Source organism: Mixophyes fleayi, chromosome 1, assembly GCF_038048845.1.
Source record: "Mixophyes fleayi isolate aMixFle1 chromosome 1, aMixFle1.hap1, whole genome shotgun sequence".
Lineage (NCBI taxonomy): Eukaryota > Metazoa > Chordata > Amphibia > Anura > Limnodynastidae > Mixophyes > Mixophyes fleayi.
The window spans coordinates 101,514,843-101,536,114 of record NC_134402.1 but is presented as its reverse complement, the minus strand read 5'-3'; the positions used below and the strand labels follow the sequence as shown (position 1 = coordinate 101,536,114).

The 21,272-nt window shown below is 39.5% G+C and overlaps 1 protein-coding gene across 3 annotated transcripts in view; it reads left to right on the top strand.

Moving 5' to 3' along the window:
• The first annotated feature begins 591 nt into the window (after positions 1-591).
• FHDC1 (FH2 domain containing 1) overlaps positions 592-21,272 on the top strand; it is a 42,477-nt gene continuing 21,796 nt past the window's right edge. Inside the window, exons 1-3 of one of the 3 annotated variants that reach the window (XM_075198640.1) lie at positions 592-784; positions 9,774-10,352; positions 20,120-20,181. In XM_075198640.1, coding sequence (XP_075054741.1) covers positions 9,891-10,352; positions 20,120-20,181 — 524 coding nt within the window. In that variant the 5' untranslated portion in view covers positions 592-784; positions 9,774-9,890. The other 2 variants (XM_075198657.1, XM_075198650.1) reach the window with 2 other exon arrangements.

Genomic DNA, 21,272 nt, shown 5'->3' with positions numbered 1-21,272 from the left:
TGTGGGAGGAAACCGGAGCACCCGGAGGAAACCCACGCAAACACGGGAAGAACATACAAACTCCACACAGGTAAGGCCATGGTTGGGAATTGAACTCAAGACCCCAGTGCTGTGAGGCAGAAGTGCTAACCACTAAGCCACCGTGCCACTTTTGTTTCTGTCCAGATACCCATTTTTAGCTAAAACTAACCTTACTGGTAGCCAATCATAAATATCTGAAACTCGGGAGAAACGGGGACTGTGATTTCAGTTTGTGTTTAAGCTAATACATTCAATTACTTATAGTAGTCTCAACAAGCTGATTGAATAATAAGAATAGAGAGCTTAAAAGAACACTAAACTAGACTGTTTGCTGTGATGGAATTATTAGAAGTCCCCTTGGGTTGGGTAAAATAAATCAATCCCGTGACTGGAAACTTTTAAAAAGCATGATCACCTCACTTGATAGTAAATAGTTATAGTGGAAACAGTGGGAGGTTAAAGCTGAAACATCCCCACTTGGAGATTGCAGGATAGGTCTCTGTACCTGCTCAGCCCCGCCTTCAGATGAACACTCTGCGCATGTGCGGCATCGTCTCCGTGCTGCCAGTGTACAGATACTACAGCCGTCATAGGCTGCCAGCAGATATACTGGAGCAGCTCCCTGGAGACGGCGGCTTGGTCATCACTGGGCACAACATTGCTGGATTATTTATTCTCCCGGCTGCTTTGTTCTTAAGCGTCAGTCACTGTGAACGGAGCAAATGTTATTTCTCATTTCCATGGAGGTGCAGACACATGACAGGTAATATTTTTTTTTCCTGTATCACAGTAGATTGATAATGAGCTGCCTGTGTTGCACTGAGCTTGTAAGTGGGATCTGACTGACAGTAACAGTTTACCTGCAGATGTATGCGGTCTGAAGGAAACACCGGGATACACCTGATCAGCCTTAGCAGGGCTGTACTAGCCTGGAGTTTATATACTGTATTCCCAGGGGACGTCAGGTGCTTTGATGTTGCAGTAACTCATATATACTCGTTGATCTGATCTGATAACACGTTTGGATTTAAATGGTAATTTCTAAAGAGGTTACACTGAAGCTACACATCAGATCCCATTCGCGTTTTGCAGAATGCACTTGTTTGGTGATCACTTATTATAGACCTACGTTCTGGATGAACTTTAGGTACTCAATCTAAAGTCCTGTCTACCTGCTCTTGTTATGTTGTTTTGTATTATTTTTGACAGGTTTCTAAGAGTCTAACTCCACTCATTGAATACTTCCACTGCATTGGCTAATGTGTTATTTATTAATACTTTCTTGGGTAATGCTCCCCCTCAGAACAGATATTTTAGGACTTTAAAATGTGCACTTGGATTTAACTCAAAGTACATGCGGCAATTTGTATTTTTTTTTTACTTTGAGGTGATCAAATGGCTTCTTAAGTTACCGAGTAAAAACTTCTTTCTGTGATCCTGGCAAACCTGAGACCTATCGATCCTTGATTGTGTCTGGCAATTCCCTGTGTGCGCTGTGCTATTGTCTGTGGGGCTCAGACACTGTGGCCAGTGATCGCCCTCGCATGCTGGGGCTTTGGCGACGCGGAGCCATGGTTTCCAAGTCATTATTCCCCATTGAATCAAAGTAGGAGCTATAAACTCCCCTTGGTCCCCAGCCTTAGAGACTGAGTCGCTTTTGAGGGGGAGGGACGCTGGATGCTAACCTCCACCCAGGATCATTCAATGGGAGAGCAGGCAAGTGACATCAAATAAGGTTTGCATTGTAAAATGAAGGGAGGGGATGGGAGAGAGACTCTTGGGCTGGGTGGGGGGAGGAGAACTGGTGAGGGTGAGCTCATCCCAGCTCAATCACAAGCATTACTTACTGGTTTTCCCAGGAAAGCTGTCGAGCAACCTGTTGTGTTGCATTCATCTGGGCAGAGGTGACTTATTTTCGTTTCAATAGTTAATAATACAGTTATTGGGGAGAAACATGGCAACCTGTCATGTTCCTGAGACTAAGTGATTATGGGAGACACTTACCTTTAGTCACAAGTCAGGTAAGTGGAGTCCCTCTATTTAATATAAAACAGGGATGCTAGTATGAAACATAGGCATAGCCTATGGAAAAAAAAACAAATGTGTTTGTGTTGTTACCTATAATAAAATGCATACAACATGGCTACATAGTGATTATTTGTAAAATAACTGCATTATGCTACAGAACAGGCTATGGTAGCAATATTATGATGTTAGATGTTCCTAGTTATTTAGGATGGGGAACTGTTTTTGGTTTTTTTTTGGTAAAATCTATAAACAAAATAAAAATGGGAAGATTAACACATAGCAACAAAACCACAAGTAAGTGAAAGTTGGGAGCTATCTATTCATCTAGGCAAAATAGTCTCCTGTCAGGAATGTGGTGTTTTTATTCTCCCTGTATGTTTATATTTATGTATAGATGTAAAACAGATACCTGATGGTATCTATGTACAGTCCTAGTGAGTGGGCTTTTTCTATCAGGTATGTTTTATTTTGATCTGTGGTATAATTGTTTCTTCTCAGGAAAAGTCCTTTACACGAACAGGTCTCCTTTCCACAGAAGCTGGCAATAGATTAGCCTAAGGGCCCAGCTGATTTACATAGTGTATATTTGTGTGTAGTTATGTATGTGTGTGTCTATCTAATGTGTGTGTGTGTTTTATGTGGAGTTTTGTCTACCTCAACCTATTGCAACAATGTCTGCAATCTTTAAAACGGCCATTAGCACATGTAACATTGAAGTTTGCAAAATACTCTAGTTTCTGCACTTGTGGTCCTACGGTTATTAGTGGGGTTATGTTAATATAATTATAATGTGTTATGTGCTGCTTCAAAGACACTCAGTCCAAATCTAGTGTGGGTTTTCTCAAATTATGGTATGCATATACCTGACTTATATAAACTATGTACAAGACAAATCAGAAGGTACACAACAAAAAAAACAGATAAAAGGGGCTACTTAGTAAATAATTGAAATATTCTAGAGCAAACCATCTTCTCAGGTACCCTCAGCAGTTCAGGTTTTAAGTATTTCCCAGTGTGATAACATGGGATAATTAGTAAATAAGCAATTTAGACACATTTGCATGTGTTTGATTATCTGCAAAACATGGTCTATGGAGGTTAACTGAGAAGACATTTGAGAAGCTCCAGTGTCTGATACACTTGTATAAAAGAAGGAGATGTGTGTGTTGCATTTTACATTGCAGATAAATAGAGACATATGTAAGAAGCACAGCATAAATGTCACTGATGTTTTATGCAGTATTGGATATGTCGGTTTGTTTCTGCAACTGCTTGGTGTTAGGTTACCAACTACTGAACTGATGTATTAATGATGCAAAACATAGATGTACATGCATTTATCAAAGTTCATTATTGGACAAGGCCTCCATTGCTATCCTACTTATGGCCAGGGCCTGATGAATGTTTCAGGCCTAGGCTAAGAAGCTCGTAGTGCCCCCTCGCTATCATAGCCAGCTAGCATGCAGTAGGTAAGAAGAAACCCCACCTTCATTTAAAATCTGTCTTTCTTCACCCCGCCAAACAGTGTTTATCTTCCTGGTATTTTGAACCTCATCTCCACTTGACTTTTTAAATGGGTCATGACCATTTTGCACCCCCCCCATCAAGCTTAGCGATGCAGCCTATTGGATAATCAGGCCCTGCTGATGGTGGACATTATGTGGTGTTTCATAGATCTCCTATATCTTTTAAATCAAATGTCTGGTTTTTTTTTTCAGCTGGTTCCAAAATTATGGGATCTATTTATGATCCCAGCTTGGTAACTCTGAACATGTATAACTGCAAAGTGCAGTGGTACATATTGAGGTACTGCTGCAATTTACTGAACTGGTGCTGCTCTGGGAGCCCCAGCAAAGACCCTATTCCTCCACAAAGCCTTTTTTCTGTTCACCGGCAGCTTAAACCTACCCACGAATGGTGAAAGTGCTCTGTGCATTTAGATAGCACTTTTACAGGTGAGGGATCCAGCGAAGCCATTGAAACTTCAGCTGACTCCCATTTAAAGAGACAGGTAGCACCGAGATGACATCACTTTGCTGTGAAAAGCTTTGTTTTTAATAAATTGCCCAATGTTGCTGTCCCCATAGAGGTCTATGGGGACAGCGGTAAGTGTGCCGGTAAGTGGGTTAATGCCAGAGAAATATCTGATTTCCCCACCGTTAATCTTTTGTCATATAAGAAAAAGCAGTGATAAATGGACCCCTATATGTGGATTGATGAATCCTCAGAGTTGGGCACATTTTTGGCTACTTGGGCTAAATAGGATTCAACTCATTGCATCATGCAGGGTTTATACTGTATCTCAGAAGATTTTCAATATTGTCTGTTTCTCCAAAGCAAAGGTGTTGAAAGCAGTCACTGTGCTTGATATTTACACATCAAATATTTCACTAATCGAATTGTAGATAAGCAAATTGATTTTATGGCTGGTATATTGTATAGGATAATTCATATAAATGATTACAGCTGTCCCCTATAGGAAATAATCAGAAACTAGTTGATTTAAAGAATATTTTCACGTATCAGCAGTTTACTGTTTAGACCCTTTGGACATAAGAAGGTTTGGATGATGAGTAGGGGGTAAGGTAAATTATCTGGAGGGGTTTCTAGCATGCTAGAATTACATTACTCTTCAGGTGATGTTACACTTACTGTTCCAAGCACAGGCAGTCTTATGTAACTCATTCTGAATGTAACACTGCAGTGTTAGTTATTAAAGGGCAGGGAGATAATAAAATGTGCAGAAATATCAAAACAAAGCCTTGAAATCCCCTTAGGCAAAAACATTATTGTATATGGCTTTATTTTATAAGCGTCTGTTCCCTTTTCTTATGGATTTGTTTAGTTTCCCTTATTAAGGTGATTGTAGTATTGTTCTCACTTCACACGTTCCGTGACCATTTTTACACAAAGGGATTTAAGACTTAACTTTGTTTTTCAAGTCATGGTGAAGTGTCATCTTGATGGTTTTTCCATTGTTTGTTCCTCAGTCCACTCCCAGACTCTGCACTTGTTCCTTATCTGAAGGCAGGATGTTACAATTGATTTGGGGATCTGGACGAGTGGTTTTGCCAGTTTCTTACCTGCTCAATCACTTCTATTCAGGATGTAGCTGTGATGGCAAGATGACATGCCATGGGCTTTCATTATGAAGTGAGTGGATTTCCACTGACCTCAATTATATTCTTCCTAGTTAAACATCCACTCATTCTGTATTGTGTTTGTGTTACTTATTGAGTAGGCTTTATTTAAGTTGTCATGTTTATAAATCAAATCAATATGCTGATAATTCCACCATATCTCTGCTCTTTTTTTTTTTTTTATGTGCAGCATTTTCTGGTCATATGATCTCCCGTTATAGTTCATCCAATCTATAATATATTACATGTTCATCCTTATACTCTTGGGGGTATAGTTACTAAACTGCGGGTTTGAAAAAGTGAAGATGTTGCCTATAGCATCCAATCAAATTCTAGCTGTCATTTTGTAGAATACACTAAATTAATGACAGTTAGAATCTGATTGGCTGCTATAGGCAGCATCTCCACTTTTTCAAACCCGCAGTTTAGTAACTATACCTGTTTTTACGTATGCCATTCCTCCATTGCCCAATGCTGTGACACCACTCCACAGCCATACCATTGTTGGTAAGGATTGAATAGTATGATTATTTTGTATTATGGTGAAACCTATTATTAATTGGCTAACTCCACATAGCTAAACAGTATTGCATGTAACGCTTAGGTACACTAGCATTCAATTTGGAAATATAAGCAACCTGATTGGTTCAGAATGAAGTCACCACAAACTGAATTCTCTTAAAAAATTGCCCTTTTTAAACAAAATATAAATATATACTGGTGTTATTTAAACTTTTGTCTTAAGTCTAGGTGCGTAGAGTATTTGATGGCTTTAAGCTGGGTACACACTACACAGTTTTCATCCAATAATCGGCTAAATCAGCCAACATACAACTGCTCGTTCAAAGTCTAGTCAGTGTGTGCAGTGACACGATGGTCGAAAGTCTGCCCAAATGGACGATTGTCGCCTCATTTGGTTGGTCGTACCGTTTAATATTTTCGTTCCAATCTCGTTTCCGCTGTGTAGTGTGTATAAACTTCCGACCGATCCACAACAGTGAGTACGAAATTAGTCATTGCTCACGACAACATGGCTGTAAAAAGTCGATAAAGGGACGTCCGCTCTTCCCTTTATCATCCTAAACAAGGCTAGTGTGTATGCAGTCCATGGACCGAGCGATCGGACCATTGATCGTATGTAAAATCACTCTGCATAAAAAGTTGGTCGAAATTTCTGTAGTGTGTACCCAGCTTTAGTGAGTAGATAACTGGTCATAAACTCCCTACAATATAATTTACCTTGGCTTATTAAAATCCTCTTCTAGTAGCAGAACATTATTTCTCACAGCCAGAAATGTATAAATGGTTAATGGGTGGAAGTGACTATATCATGCCCAACAACCCAGATTGTTACTTTGTAGAAAAACAATGAGAACTTTCACAGCCCTGTCTCTCCACTTACTAAGCTCTGTGTATTTTATCCTTTTATTGTACTTTGGCTGCATATGTGTAAAGCTAATAAAATATCTTTGTTCCTGCTTTTGAACAGTTAGTATGCAACTTTTTTTTGTAAAGGGAATGGACCTGAACCAAGAAAGAAGTTGTCCGTCCTATTAGATAAAGCCTTGTAGTTTTTTTTTTGTCCGCTGTAAATGCAGGTAAATCGTATTTGTTTTTGTGTGCACAGTAATTACTCCATCATTAGGCAAATAGATACCCATCAGTAATTGAGATGTTTAAAATGGACAAAGGGACACCTATTTGTTTTAACAGGATACAAGTAATCAGGATTGTTTCTGGCATGGTCATAAAGTCCGTTTTAAAAAAAGAGGTAAACACTGATGGGTTGTTTGTTTACTGGTTATTGTGCACTTGGCTTTTTAAATATCAAGGGGTTTTTTTTCTCGCTTGTGTTTTTGTGTGTGGTCATACTGTAATGGTTATGGTAGAAGCTCTATTTACATTTCCTATAGTGCTTTCCATTTGTCATTAGCAACAGCAAAATCGGTCGCCCTGTGACCACACACTGAGTAGGAGGGAAGATGAGTTTTTCCAAAGTATGCATGACAAAGGCTGACGATATTGGATGGGCAATATAGTCACAGGATGAAAATTGTCTATAACCAGATGTTTCTAGATGTGTGTTTGTATTGTTTCTTACAATAGGAATCTCCCACCTGTAATACTAAGCTGCCAATGTCCACACGTCATCGACTATACAAAGATCAAGGTTACTTTAAAAGAAAAGTGCTAAAACAGCTGATACTAGCTTACAAGTGCTTGTCTGAACAGCTGTATTCATAGCAGCTGGATATATCCATAGGACACTTTTCTGTGTCTGTACTTAAAGTTGTATTGAAAACACTCACCACTAATCGGAGTCCCAGAAAAAACCACCTACAACAGGATAGCCTTGTGAGAGAGAGTTATTACTGGAGCTCTTACTGGTTCCAAATACTGAATAATATAAAATTCTATTACTACTACTTTGTAGGAAAAAAAACCCTTTTTTTGTAATTAAAGGTTCCCAGTAGTGAAAGCTGTGACTCTCCTTGAAATAACCGGTACATATGGTAGACCTAAATATCCTTGTTTGGTGATATTGTGACCTACAGGCAATTAATATTGAATTTTGCGGGCTATATAGGCACACATAAACTGGGTCAACATATATATTTTTTGTCAATTTCCAAAGAAACCTTTCATAGAGTAGCAGCTAGTACTTTAGGATTATGCAGGTTCATTTTTTTTATTATAATAAATCCAATATTATGTTTTTGATAACTACTCTACTCCTTTATCATCAGATTGTTCCTTTTATTAGAAATCTCCAGGCAGTGTGCTGGTTCAACATTGTGGGTGAAAGGTTGCCCATCCTGAGCTTGAAGTGTAAGCTCTTTTGGAAAGCGCGCTTAAACAGCTCATCTATGGAAACCACTGTCCATAGATTACATAACGCAGGGGTGTCCAACCTTTTAGCTTCCCTGGGCCACATTGGCAGACGACGAGTTGGTTTGGGCCGCACATAAGATACACTAACAATAACGATAGCTGATCATCCAAAAAAACCATAGAAAACATAGTTTTTATATATATATATATATCACTTTTTTTTCAAATCCCCCTATACTTACCTTTCAATCGCCCTGTTCAAAAAATCTTCTCTAGTTATTATACTATAATCACTTTTTGTATTGTTTCGATGCAATATCAATAAAGTGCATTTAAGCCAGGCATTGTATATCAGGGTGCCCTGACCAGGCCTGCGGTACCTGACATATACATCACTGTGACCCCAAATTGTGACCTGTTTTGCTAATTACACCACTGTTAGTTAAGGGATAACAACTTATAATAGGCCAAAGAGAATAATATATAATGCCCCATTAGTATTACAAGTAGAAGTATGTAGCAGGGAGATAAGGTCCATGATGCTACAGGACCAGGTGACTTTTATTCACTGGTCAGCGTCCCTTGAAATAATAAAAAAAATCCCCCTTAACTTACCTTTTAATCGGCTTGCTCTCCTGTCCTCTTTTCTTTTCTCCAATTCTGGTGACTCCTCTGTGCTGCGCTCCACAATGGATGTTGGGCGTGATGACATCACGCCCGACATTCACTGCGAGCACCGCACGGAGGAGGAGACAAGGGAGTGAGTCGGAGAACAAGCTGACGTGACCGCGTGACCGCAAGGTAAGTATTTTCTTTTCTTTTTTTTTTTTGCAGGATTTTTTTTTTTCAATGAACAGTGCTGCCCCCTTGCCACAACCAAAACTCCTTCTGGGCCACATTTACAGGCGTGCTGGGCCGCAACCCTGACATAAAGGAACCCACAGTAATCTACATATTTCTGTATGATTCTTTGGGTCATGTTTGTTCATTACTGTATTCATAGCAAGAGATTAAGACACAGCAGGTGGATTTTTAGGATGAATATGTACTTGTCTACACACCACTTTCGTTTCTTAGAGAGTTAGAGACGTTTTACATCATGGGAAAGGGATATCTTAGAATGTGTTTGTCATTGCCACCTTTGGACCCTGTGTCCTTTTATCCAGCTGTTTAAGGCATCGTATGTGAGTGTATAAATCAGTGAGGTTTAGGCAGCTAAAGGGTGACCGCAGGTAATTCTGTTTTTCCTGCAAACATGGGGGGAAAACTTTCATCAGCTTTCGTCTGGTAGTGGAAAATATTTATTCACATTCCGAGAGAAAGACTTGGGATTGGCCTAGAGAGGCAAGATGTTTGTATGTAATATAGTTTTTTGTTTGGTTGCTACTGTTAACTGGAAAAAAAAGGTTTCATAAATACAGGTATGAATGATACAAATATTTATATGTGTGCCTGCCTAAGACTGACCATAGACCCATTCAATGTACAATACAATGTGGTTACAAACACAGTAATGCATTAATTTATATCACTCTATCACAATCTACATTACAACTTGTCATGGCACTGCTAGGTGGTTTGAGAGAACTTGAGACTGGATAATCCTTTAACATGAGTGGTGATATTTACAGTTCTTTGATTATCTCATTTTCTTTCTTGCCAGTAATATAATTTCTCAGACTTCATATAGTTTACAATCCTCACAATTAAAATAATCTTCTTTTTTTCTTCTTTCGTTCTGATTCTTTTTAGGTCTTAAAAATGGAGCATAAGCATAATGCTGAGTGAAGATTTGGACTTCGGATGTCTTTCTACTGCTCTGGATTTTACCGTTAGTGATGTACCATATGAAGATATTCCTGCATCAAGATGCATGTTATGAACTGTGTCTCATTGGTCAACGATAAAGAGAATGGTGAGTGCAGTGTGGTCATCACAGAGTTAATGCTTGGACATCCGCTGCCAGTACCAGCACCATCACCTCCCCCTCCACCTCCGCCACCACCTTTCTTTCAAAATAATGGCCCTCAATCAGTACCACCACCACCTCCTCCTCCCCCACCAGGGGCTCCACCACCTCCTCTGTTTCTACACAATGGACATGGCAATAACCATAAGAAGAAAAGGCTACGGAGCTTCTTTTGGAAAACCATCCCTGAAGAGCAAGTCAGGGGTAAAACCAACATCTGGACTATGGCTGCTCGACAGCATCAGTACCAAATTGATACAAAAACAATTGAGGAACTGTTTGGGCAGCAAGAGGAAGTAAAGTCTGGAGTGGTCAGAAGATCCGGGAGCTCTAAATCCTCTTTTCGTGACACAAAGGATGAGGTAACTTATACCGCTACAAAATGTTTAGTTTTATTCCATCCACACTTTTATTTAAAGAACCTGCTGAACGCCTTTAACTTTTTTTTGTCATTTAAGGAATATTTTTATATTTTATGCTAAAGAATTATAAACATACAGGTGTTTAGTCAGATCCCAGAATTAATGACTTTCTGGGTCTATGTTCAGGGCCGCCATCAGGGGGTTATGGCTGATACGGCTGTGGGGGGCCCATACAGACCCTTCTGTCTGTCCGGGCCCCCTGGTCTGTCCAGGCACCCTAGCCTGGCTGCCTGCCTTCTGTATGGCATTGCGGTGGCTCCCAGACACTGATAGACCGGAAGCGCATGGCACTATGACATCATCACATTGCGGCTTATCAGTGTCCGGGAGCCACCGCAATGCCATACAGGAGACAGGTACAGCATGAGAAAAGAGGGGAAGGGAGAATTATTTCACTGTGCACCCTGAAATCTAGGTGCTGCTTGATTTTCCAGGGCAGCTTCCCTGGAATGCTCTAGGTCAGGATTGGCTAACCTGTGGAACTCCAGGTGTTCTGAAACTACAAGTCCCAGCATACCCTTCCAGCAATAAGCTGCTATATATTAGCAAAGCATGCTGGGGCTTGTAGTTTCACAACACCTGGAGTGCCACAGGTTAGCCAAGCCTGCTCTAGGTGAACTTGCGCACATGAAGGACCGATGCGGATCTGCAATTGTTGGTAAATGAGTGTCTACGAGTGTGATAACTAAGATATCTGTGCTATGAACTAGCTGGAAAATGTAATTAACTAGTTGTATGTAAATGGCTAAACCTAAGTATCTAGCGGTAAGTGCGGGAAGACAGTGGATATCCTCCATGTGTGGGGACCATCACATGGAGGAAATCTTCACAGTCTCAATGGCTCATGGAAAAAACTATACTATGCTATTAATTCGTGGCCTGGCATCCTTATGTCTCACATGAGTAACATCAGTATATTATTGTAAGAAAACAAGTAACCAGTATATAATCTGTAAACCAAGTTGTATTAAGTCAGGAATATAAAATGATTTGAACTTATTCAAAATTCATCAAATTAGGTTCATTCAAGTGTTTCATACTTCCTTGTTGTATCATTAAGATTTTTATTCTGATTCGATTTGGTTCAGCAAGCACAGACCAATTTGAAGTTCAACCTCTCTGTTCACATGGAAGACCATTAATAAAACTATATAATATTTTCATGGTGTGAAGAGGAAAACTCTTTCACCCTACATCGGTCTGTACAGCTATATAACATTTCAATAGTCTCCAAGCCCACTGAAAATAGAAAAACTATTTGTTTATTGTATAAAACTGGAAATGAATAACATATGAAGGTGACTGATGACGGCAGAGTGATAGTCAGCTGGCTAGTGCTACCTAAGAATATACCTATCTTATTTGGTCTGTGATAGGTAACTGCAAGCAGGCAGAATAACACTTCAAGCTATCATCTTACACTTTTGCTTTTTCCCACGAGCATAATTTTCAAATTATACCCCAGTAAAATGCATGTGTTATTCAAGGGCCTATTATTATTATTATTATTATTATTATTATTATTATTATTATTATTTTTTATTGTGGTGGTATACATTGCCCACATTTGTTAAAATATTGCTGAGGCAGCTCCTCTTCTCAGCCTCACCTCTTCCCATCCACTGTCCTATTATACCATGTATTGCCTTGATATGGAAGTCTTTCTACTACACAACTCACTGCTAGATGAGGCAAACCCAGCCACAACAAATTGGGCCTGCTTCATCAAGGCACATATCTGCCGATTTAACTCATTAGTTTGTAATGTATTTCTACACAATACCTGTGAGATGGATCTCTTCTCGGTATTGATGTGATATTGGAGCCATGTACTGTGTTTAGGGAAGGGGGGGGGGGGCGGAGAATGTCCTGTGATGATGAAGGGGGGGCATGCATGTATGGTGAACAGGGAATGTACAGCGAGGAGGAGGGGGAGGGGCATGCATGGTGAGCAGGGGGGACGGCCTGACAGATTAATTAGTACCAGGCCCCACAGTTTCTGATAGCAGCCCTGTTCATGTTCAGTAGAGGTTTCGGTCTTAAATATTTCTTGGCTTAATATATTTAAAGCAGAAGAAGTAGGAGAGGCGATAATACATTAATTAGGTGTATCTTGGCAAAAGGTGTGAATACTGTTTGCTGAATTATTGTCTGTTTTTTATTTGTAATTAATTAAAAAAAAAAGCTCTAATTTATTTATCTTTTAAAAATATATTGGAATTTTTTTTTCCTCCAATCAATGTGGTACCCAGAAATCTTTTTGACATTAAGATTTGGTAGGTTGGTAATCTTGCTGTTTCCCTCTACCCAAGTACAAACTCGTACATGCTCTGTGAGATGTTCATTGCAACATAGTGGGGCTTATTTTATAACATGGTGCTAAGAGTAATTATGTACTGTATCCAACAGCAACCCATCATATGTCAGCTTTATTCAGTTTAGTTTAGTCAGACTAATGAAATCTGATATTGTTATAGGTTATAACACATAATTACTTTATACACAAGATATTAAACAACCCCACAGCAGTTTGTTGAAGGGATTGGGCTCCCCGCTTGGTTGCATGATCAGTAAATGCTTTAAATCGTGAGAGACAAGCAGCAGGTATTTTGGGCCGAGGGTGTCATGTTATTCTATGTGAGGCAAACAGGTGAGGCTCATATCCAGCACAGAAATGTCTTCTGTGGGCAGGGATGCCCACTGGTTCACTCTTTCAGCCGATATATGTATGTGTGTGTGTGTGTGTGTGTGTGTGTGTATATGTGTGTGTGTATATATATATATATATATATATATATATATATATATATATATATATATATATATATATATATATAATTTGATATAGTGTTAGTATGCATTTGATTTCCCATATTTTTATTCTTGCTTAAGTCTGTATTTCAGGATTTTAAATGGGTTTTAGTTTACCTTTTTGATACATTTTTTGATGGCAACAAATATTCGTTTCTGTTTTTGATAACATTGTCAGTCCTTTCTTAAATTGATCTATACTGTCTGTCAGCACCCTTTTCTCACTGAAGACTAAGGGGTATATTTACTAAACTGTGGGTTTGAAAAAGTGGAGATGTTGCCTGTAGCCAGAGCTGCCATCAGGGGGGGTACATGGAGTACAGCAGTATGGGGCCCCACCAGCCCTGATCCCAAACAAATTTATTGGGGGAGGGGGCCATCATAGTAAATTACGGGACGTAGTGGCACCATTTCTAGGCGGCAGTTGCTCCTGAGATGTTAGAGGTGGAGCAGGGAGGGACCTCTACATGTAATTAAGGATGTCGGGGCCCCACAGCTGCCGCCATTTGCTCCAGTGCCAGCTTCTGGACAGAGAGACACAACAAGGCAGAGAGGCTCCCTGCAGCATCGCCAGGGGCGGATCTAGGAAATTGTTATACCGGGGGCGATTTAGAGGGGGGCGATTTAGGCCCCGCCCCCTTTCTGACTTCTGAGGCTGCCGGCGGCTGCACAGTATGTGCAGGTCCGTTCTGCAGTGACAGGCAGGGACAGTGTGCTGCCTGCCCGCTCCGATTGTGTTTTAAACACAATCAGAGCGGGCGGGCAGCACATTGTCCCTGCCTGTCACTGCCGAGCGGACCTGCGCATAGTGTGCAGCCGCCGGCAGCAAGCCCCTGCTAGGGGGGGGGCAATTGCCCTGATCGCCCGCCTCCCCCCCCCCTGGATCCGCCACTGAGCATCGCTAACATCATGTAATTAATTACGTTACAGCGCTGTCATTGTAGAGCAGCCGAAAGGAAAGAACAAGAAAATGCAGAGGGGTAAGTAAACTACTGCAGGAGTTCAATGGAGTTGGGGATGGGCTGTATAGGATGCCGGTCGGGAGGCAAATGTTGGGTAGAGAATAATTTAAAAATGAAGGTGGGGTGAGAGAAGGAAGGAGGAGGGCCCTGTCTGTTACATTTGTACTGGGCCCTGCTACTTCTGGTGGCAGCCCTACCTATAGCAACCAGTCAGATTCTAGCTGTCATTTTGTAGAATGCACAAAATAACTAGAATCTGATTGGTTGTTATAGGCAACATCTCCACGTTTCCAAATTTACCCCTAAATCTCTTATCTTCCAACTATAAGGGGTTATATCTCATCATCTGCAGGAACATTATACTGAACAGCTTGTCAGAGAATTTGTTGTACAGCCCATTAATGTATCTTCTTAAATGTTTATCATCTGGGATGATCAGTACTACACAAACTGCGTGAACTGTCGCGCTTGTATTATGCTGGTAGACAAACACTCCAACCTCTCTACTTGAAGAGGAACTCTACCTGTTGTCCAGGCGGGTTTTATTTTTTAAATCTCTTGTCATGCTCATCACACACTGCAGTAAATGGTCCTATGTCACAGTGTGTGAGCCCTTTTAATGAGCATTGATTTTTAGACATGCTGTTAAAATGACAGCTATTGGGGTTGTCTGTACGGTCTTCTTCTGACTGCACGAACAGGTACACACAGTGAGCTGCAGGTAGCCAGGATGTAGTTGTGAGTAGATGTCATCATTTTTGAGTAAACTGATATATGCGGATTCATGACTAGACATTATCATAGTGAATTGCCCTACAATGCAGAAGGCTGTAGATAGCTGTATTTTCAATAAGGTATGTGAATTGTATTTTATTTTATTATTATAATTTTAGTGCAGCAAAGTGCTCTTGGGTGTGATGATGTTTGAAGGTGGAGACAATAACAGGCGGAATATGTACAGGGAGTTGAGAACAATTTATTCTGGCTTCTTGCTTGTGGTGTTACCAGGTGATTCATGCATTTTGGTTTGCATTTCCCAGAGCAGCACGTTACACTAACAAATGATTTAAAAGCCACAAAGAGATTTGCTCACCGATCTACCTTCATGTTGTATGGTGTCTGAGCAGATGTAATATTATTATTATTGTTTATTTATATAGTGCCACCAAATTATGCAGCACTGTACAGAGATTATTTGTCATTCCCTGCCCCATTGGATCTTACATTAGAAGTACACGCACACATCTTTATATAATGAATAACTAAACAATGCACAGAAATCTGTGACATGTGCTTTTCAAGGGAAGTTGTGAGGTTTGTTTGTTTAATTTTGGAAGATTGGACTGTTTTTAATGGTCAGTATCAAGTGACACCCTTCTTGAGGTCTGTATCTCGGGTCCCACTGATATTCACTTTGTAATAGTACAAGAAATACAGAAGTAATCTGTCAGCACTAGTTTACAACGTGTAATCCCTTTGCTGTTTCTAAATTAGTCCTGTGACATCATCGTTTTAAAGATAATAATGTTGGAGACTTTTGACGCATACACATCAATCAAACAAAAGATAAATTTGTTGGCCAAGTTTAGGAGTATTTTCAACACTTTTCTTGTTATCAAAATTGTTTTTCTGTATCTTATGTTTTCTGGATTGTGAGAAGAACATCTCACAATTGGTTATATAGTCACATATTATCTTGTTTTGTTGTGTAATTCCATTCAGTATTGCTGTATTTTGGTCCAAAGTTATTGTTGTTCTCCAGGATATGTTTAATATTGGGAGAATTTGGCAATGTGATTTCCTTAATGAGTCCCGTAAGATTTCTTTATAGTGTAATGATCAAGCTAAACCTTTTATGATCGGCTTTATTCTGCAGACTTCGTTTTAGTTGGTTTACTTAGTCTCCATTAATTGTTAAGAAGTTACATTAAAAGTGTATCCCTCCCTATGCTTTGTGCCTCAGTGATGTCACGGGGTCCTAGTGAATTAATAGGTTCAGCCTGCAAAATAGCTGCTCCCACTGTTTGCAGGAGACGGGTACACTTTAATAGTAATTGTGCTGATGACCCTGCGTACATTGCAAAGTGTTACTAAGGTAACCTAGAGAGAGAGAGAACGCCTGACACATCCACTGCCAGCTCAGTCATTAACACTCCCCTTCTGTCCTCTTTGTTCATTGGCGTGCAATAAAGCTGCAATAAAACTTTGTAAAATATGTTAAAACAGCAATGGGTGTGGGCCTACTTGGGAGTCCAGCTGCCCATGTGGCATCAACTTGCGCGATGCTTTCAGGACCCTTCATTAGTGACAAATGGCTTCCAATTAATGGTAAGCCACCAGATATCTTTAAAAATTCGTCTGAAAAGATGTGTGCTGAATTCTTAATAAAATGTCACACACACTATATATATATATATATATATATATATATATATATATATATATATATATATATATAATTTATTTATTTGCAGCTGAACAAATGGTCCTTTTACCGGTTTCAGCCTAATGCAAGTCTTCTGCTTGGTGCAAAATTTCTGTCTGATCTCTGGTGTCAGGCATCATTGTTTAGTATGTGCAGTCACATGCACTAAAATAGCTCAGTCGTCACACAAATCCTGTTTTAATTGGGACTCGTAGTGGGCGCTGAGTGATTGTACAGTGTGAGTCAGAGCTTGTATTTCCGCAAGATGCAAGTGTCATCATTAAATTGCTGAGCAAAGTGCTGCCAATCATTGTCAAAGGCTGCAACAGTTAACTCTGTAATGTGCCCCTTGCATAACTGGTTAAATGTGTGTTACGTAGTGTGGAGGGCCCAGTCTCCGATTCTGTGGCACGTCTCAGGTGAGATTTTACTGGAACCCTTCAGAAATACTACAATATTCTAACTCCACCTCTAGTTTCTCTTCAACGTACGTAGCCTTGAGGCTCATTTTTGCTAATTAAGTATCCTACGTGACTATTAGAGATAAAACATTGGGGGACATTTACACAGGCAACAAGTGGTTGCTATGGTCAAAACTAATTGGCAACTGTTTTTTGGTTTTTGGTACAGTTGAGAAAATTTAAATAAATGTCTACCATTGTTTGTTGGGAGTCTTTCCTGCCTATCCATGTTTATACCTCATTGAATAACATTTTTTGCTGGGGATATGAAGACCATTGACATTGCAATGGTGATACACAAGAGGGGTTGGGGTGACCTGGAATTCTGTTTGTGGCAGAACATCCTAGAGCTACTACAAGCAGAACACTAGGATGTCTCACAGGTGAGAGAGACCTGTTGTTAGGTTACTATGATGGCAGTCCTGTATAGTGGCCATGACAAGTTACAGAAGAGCTGCATTTGTTGCTGTTTGTAACACCCGCAACTCCATGTATTTCTTAAACAACTGGGTTTATTTTTAAGTATTGGGTTTAGAACCCCTTTAAAGACAGGCTGCCCTCTAAAAGTGATGTTCTCCTTCAGACAGTGGAAAAAAAGTAGTCTCTTACAGTTCTATCGTATACCTGGCAGGTTTCAAGAAATAAATATATCACTTGATGCCTCTTGCACAATTAACTATACAGTTCCTTATTTCCTTGTTGATTCCCTGCTGAATTTGCTTTTCCATAAAGCCAAAGATTAGGAAAATACTGTGGCGCGTAGTTTATCAGCTGCCTGCAAATATGACTTTGAATAATGGCTTTGGTGCCATATGAGATATCCATGCTGGGCAGTTGACCATCAAGATTTTTTTATTGAATGACTGACTTGGTGATACAGACAGTGACCCTTTTGTATCTGAATGAAGCTTATGTTTGTTTGTTTCCATCTATCTATTATATCAAAACAGGAATATAGATAACTGTCAGTTCCTGGTTTGAGAATTATTGTTCTGTTATATACTACAGTGCTCCATTTTTATGTTGCTCTTTTATATGGCAAATATGGGTCCCAAAATGTAATGCCGTTGGATTTGGTCTCTCTAGATCCTCACATCAGCGCTCTGCACCCCTGGCCACTGAATAATTTTAACTGGGCCTATTACATTTGGCTTCATTTTCAGACCGGATGGTCCACTTCAACAGCATTACTGTAATGGAAGCAAGAGTGCTTTTTTTTATTATATTGATACAGTTAGTTTTTGCAACAACTTCTTTATGATGGCTCTTTTTGTTATATAAAAGGTTGAGTACTTTCCTTTGGAACTATAGACACATTAACCAAAATAACAAGAGCTTCATATATACTTTGATAGAATATTAATATTTGCTTCTGTATATTTTCTCACACCATTGTTGCTACAAGAGTTGAACTTTAGAACCTGACAAGGATTAATCGGTAATGACGTCCACGTTCATCATAACTTGTATAGATGGGTGATAGAACTGTACAGTGTGTTCTTATTGGGAATTAACAGCTGTTTTTCTGAACCTGACTGCAAGATGCGGATGTGTTCCCTTGAATGTTTATTTACTGTTTATTGTCTTATCCTTGGCATCCCTTGATGACACGTGACTTTATCACAAAGCACGTCTTTACCTAAAACCAGCTCTGAAACATACAAGTGAAATTAAAGAATTGTTAAGCTGAGTTAAATAATTTTTTTATATTTTTGTAATATAATTTCAAAGATTTTTTAGTTGATTAATTTCAAAGTGTATTAGTTATTAGTGAGAAGACTTTAGAATGTAATGTTCTCATTGTCGCAAAAAAATTACAAAGATGTCAAAGAAGGCACAGACACATAAGGACCGAACAACATGATTCAATATACCATAAGTTGGTTCGGGCTTAGCTAAATTCAGACAAGGGGGTATATTACTAAACTGCGGGTTTGAAAAAAATGGAGATGTTGCCTGTAGCAACCAATCAGAATCTAGCTGTCATTTTGTAGAATGCACTACATAAATGAAAGCTAGAATCTGATTGGTTGCTATAGGCAGCATCTACACTTTTTCAAACCCACAGTTTAGTAAATATACCCTAAGGTGTGTGTAAGAACCGTTAAAAAAAAATACTATACATTTCTTGCTTCACAGAACTCTCTTCCCTTTGATTATTAGAATGCAAAGCTACCTGAATGTATCTGGAACTCAGAACATGCAAATTAATTGTAAATCTCAGTACATTCATAGTAATTGTGGGTAGTGTGCAATCATTTTTTAGTCCACTAAAATAACCAGTAATCACCTTATTTATTATACTGGAAGTTGGAAGTCTCTTTGTACAATGAGTTACCTTGTGATGCTTTGGTAGAGGGGGTGTCCTTTTCTCTTAATATGTGGTCTTATGAACTGACATGTCATGTCTAGGACTCTGCCTAAATGGCTGTGTGTGCTACTTATTTGTACGTCCTAAGGCAGCAGGAGTTAGAGCCCCTCTCTGTTACTTACAAAATGTTTGAGCGCTCTACAAGGGTAAATGAATCTGTTTAGGCATAAACTCATAGACCCTCAGTTTACTCCATCATTTTAGTGTTTTCAAATTTGTAGTATTAAATTGATTGATTTTCAGTAGTGGTGGTTTTCTTATCACCCGCATCCTGTGTATTGCACTGTACGTGGCTATTAGAGACTTGCTGTCCATATAGTAGATAAAGACGTGTTTGTAGAGGGCTCTTTTACAGTCTACACATTGGAAACTGATGGCACTGCAGGAAGATGATAATATGGGAGGGGTACAGAGACTCTCTTAATTAACAGAACAGACTTTCAGCCATTACGTGATGGCTTAAAATGACTGACAGCTGCTTCGATTTGTTCTAAAGAGAGGTGTGTGTGTGTGTGTGTGTGTGTGTGTGTGTGTGTGTGTTCCTTATCAATTTGGCAAAGCTGCTGAGAATTTGAAATTTCATTGATCATTTGCTTAAGTGTTTTGTGTGTTTCTATATAAAGGTCACTTATTTATGACTAAATGTTAAATCCATAATGTTTTTGCTGTTTTTATAGGTTTCTCTTTTGGATTCAAAAAGAAGCATGAATATTGGGATTTATTTGAAGCAGTTCAAAAAGTAAGTTTTATGTTGTGGTTGAAAACTGAAACTGTGTATTTCATGTTATGGGAACTAAATGGCAACCAAAGTAAATAGTAGCTAGTTAGTTGTAATGACTCACTGTACACAGAACAGGAAAGCAAATGTCATTGCCAATGTCAATCACTTTCATAAACTGGGCTGCTCTTCTTCGTATCAAACCTGTACTGATGGTGTTGAAATGTCATCATTATCTCGTCTATACTTTTCCCAAAGTCACAGAGTCTGCCTTTCATTATTCACTACTAGAATCTTGCTGAATGTGTCTCCTTTTTGTAATTGCAGATATTAGGCAAGAAAGGGAGGGCTATATTGCCAAAACAAACATTAGTCTTTGTAGATACCAATCTCTGATGAGTCAGTGGTATAATATACAGATCATGGTGACGGGCACATACAAGGGATTCAATCATAGTTTTGTGCCAGTTTTTCCAAATAAGTATTTAAAAAAAAAAAAAAAAGTGTAACATTGAGGGAATAAGCATTTATTGGGGAGAGTATGAAGCATGTAGGATTAGTTATCGACACTAATAAATCTATAATGTGTGTATGTATTTTATAAAGCAACACACAAAATAGAGATGGAGAAATCAGTAGAGATAGATGTGTATATATTGAGCCTGATTCATATTCGGACATACGTTTGTGTAGAGTATCTTGCATGAAATGGTTCTATGCACAGGGGCAGATAAAGACTTTTTCTTGGGGGTGAGGGGCATGACTATAATTGGTGCCCCCACCACCTCACCTCCTGCACTCCTAGCAGGGGCAAGCTGCCTGCAGCCGCACACTCTGTACATGTGTCTGGAAGCCGAGAGGGAGCTAGAGGACCCTGCCTGCTCGGTCCGATTCTCTTCATGCCTCTTGTCCGCAATGCACATGTACACAGTGCCCCTCTCGATCCGCCATTGTCTGCACATGCACAGAAACAGGGCATGTGCAGAATCGGACATTATGCCAACGAATGCGTTTGTATACATTTTATGTTTGAAATACATATGACCTTTATGACTGCCTACGACTTGAGGGGAGGAGAAGGGGAGGACAGACATAGGCCATGTACGTTAATG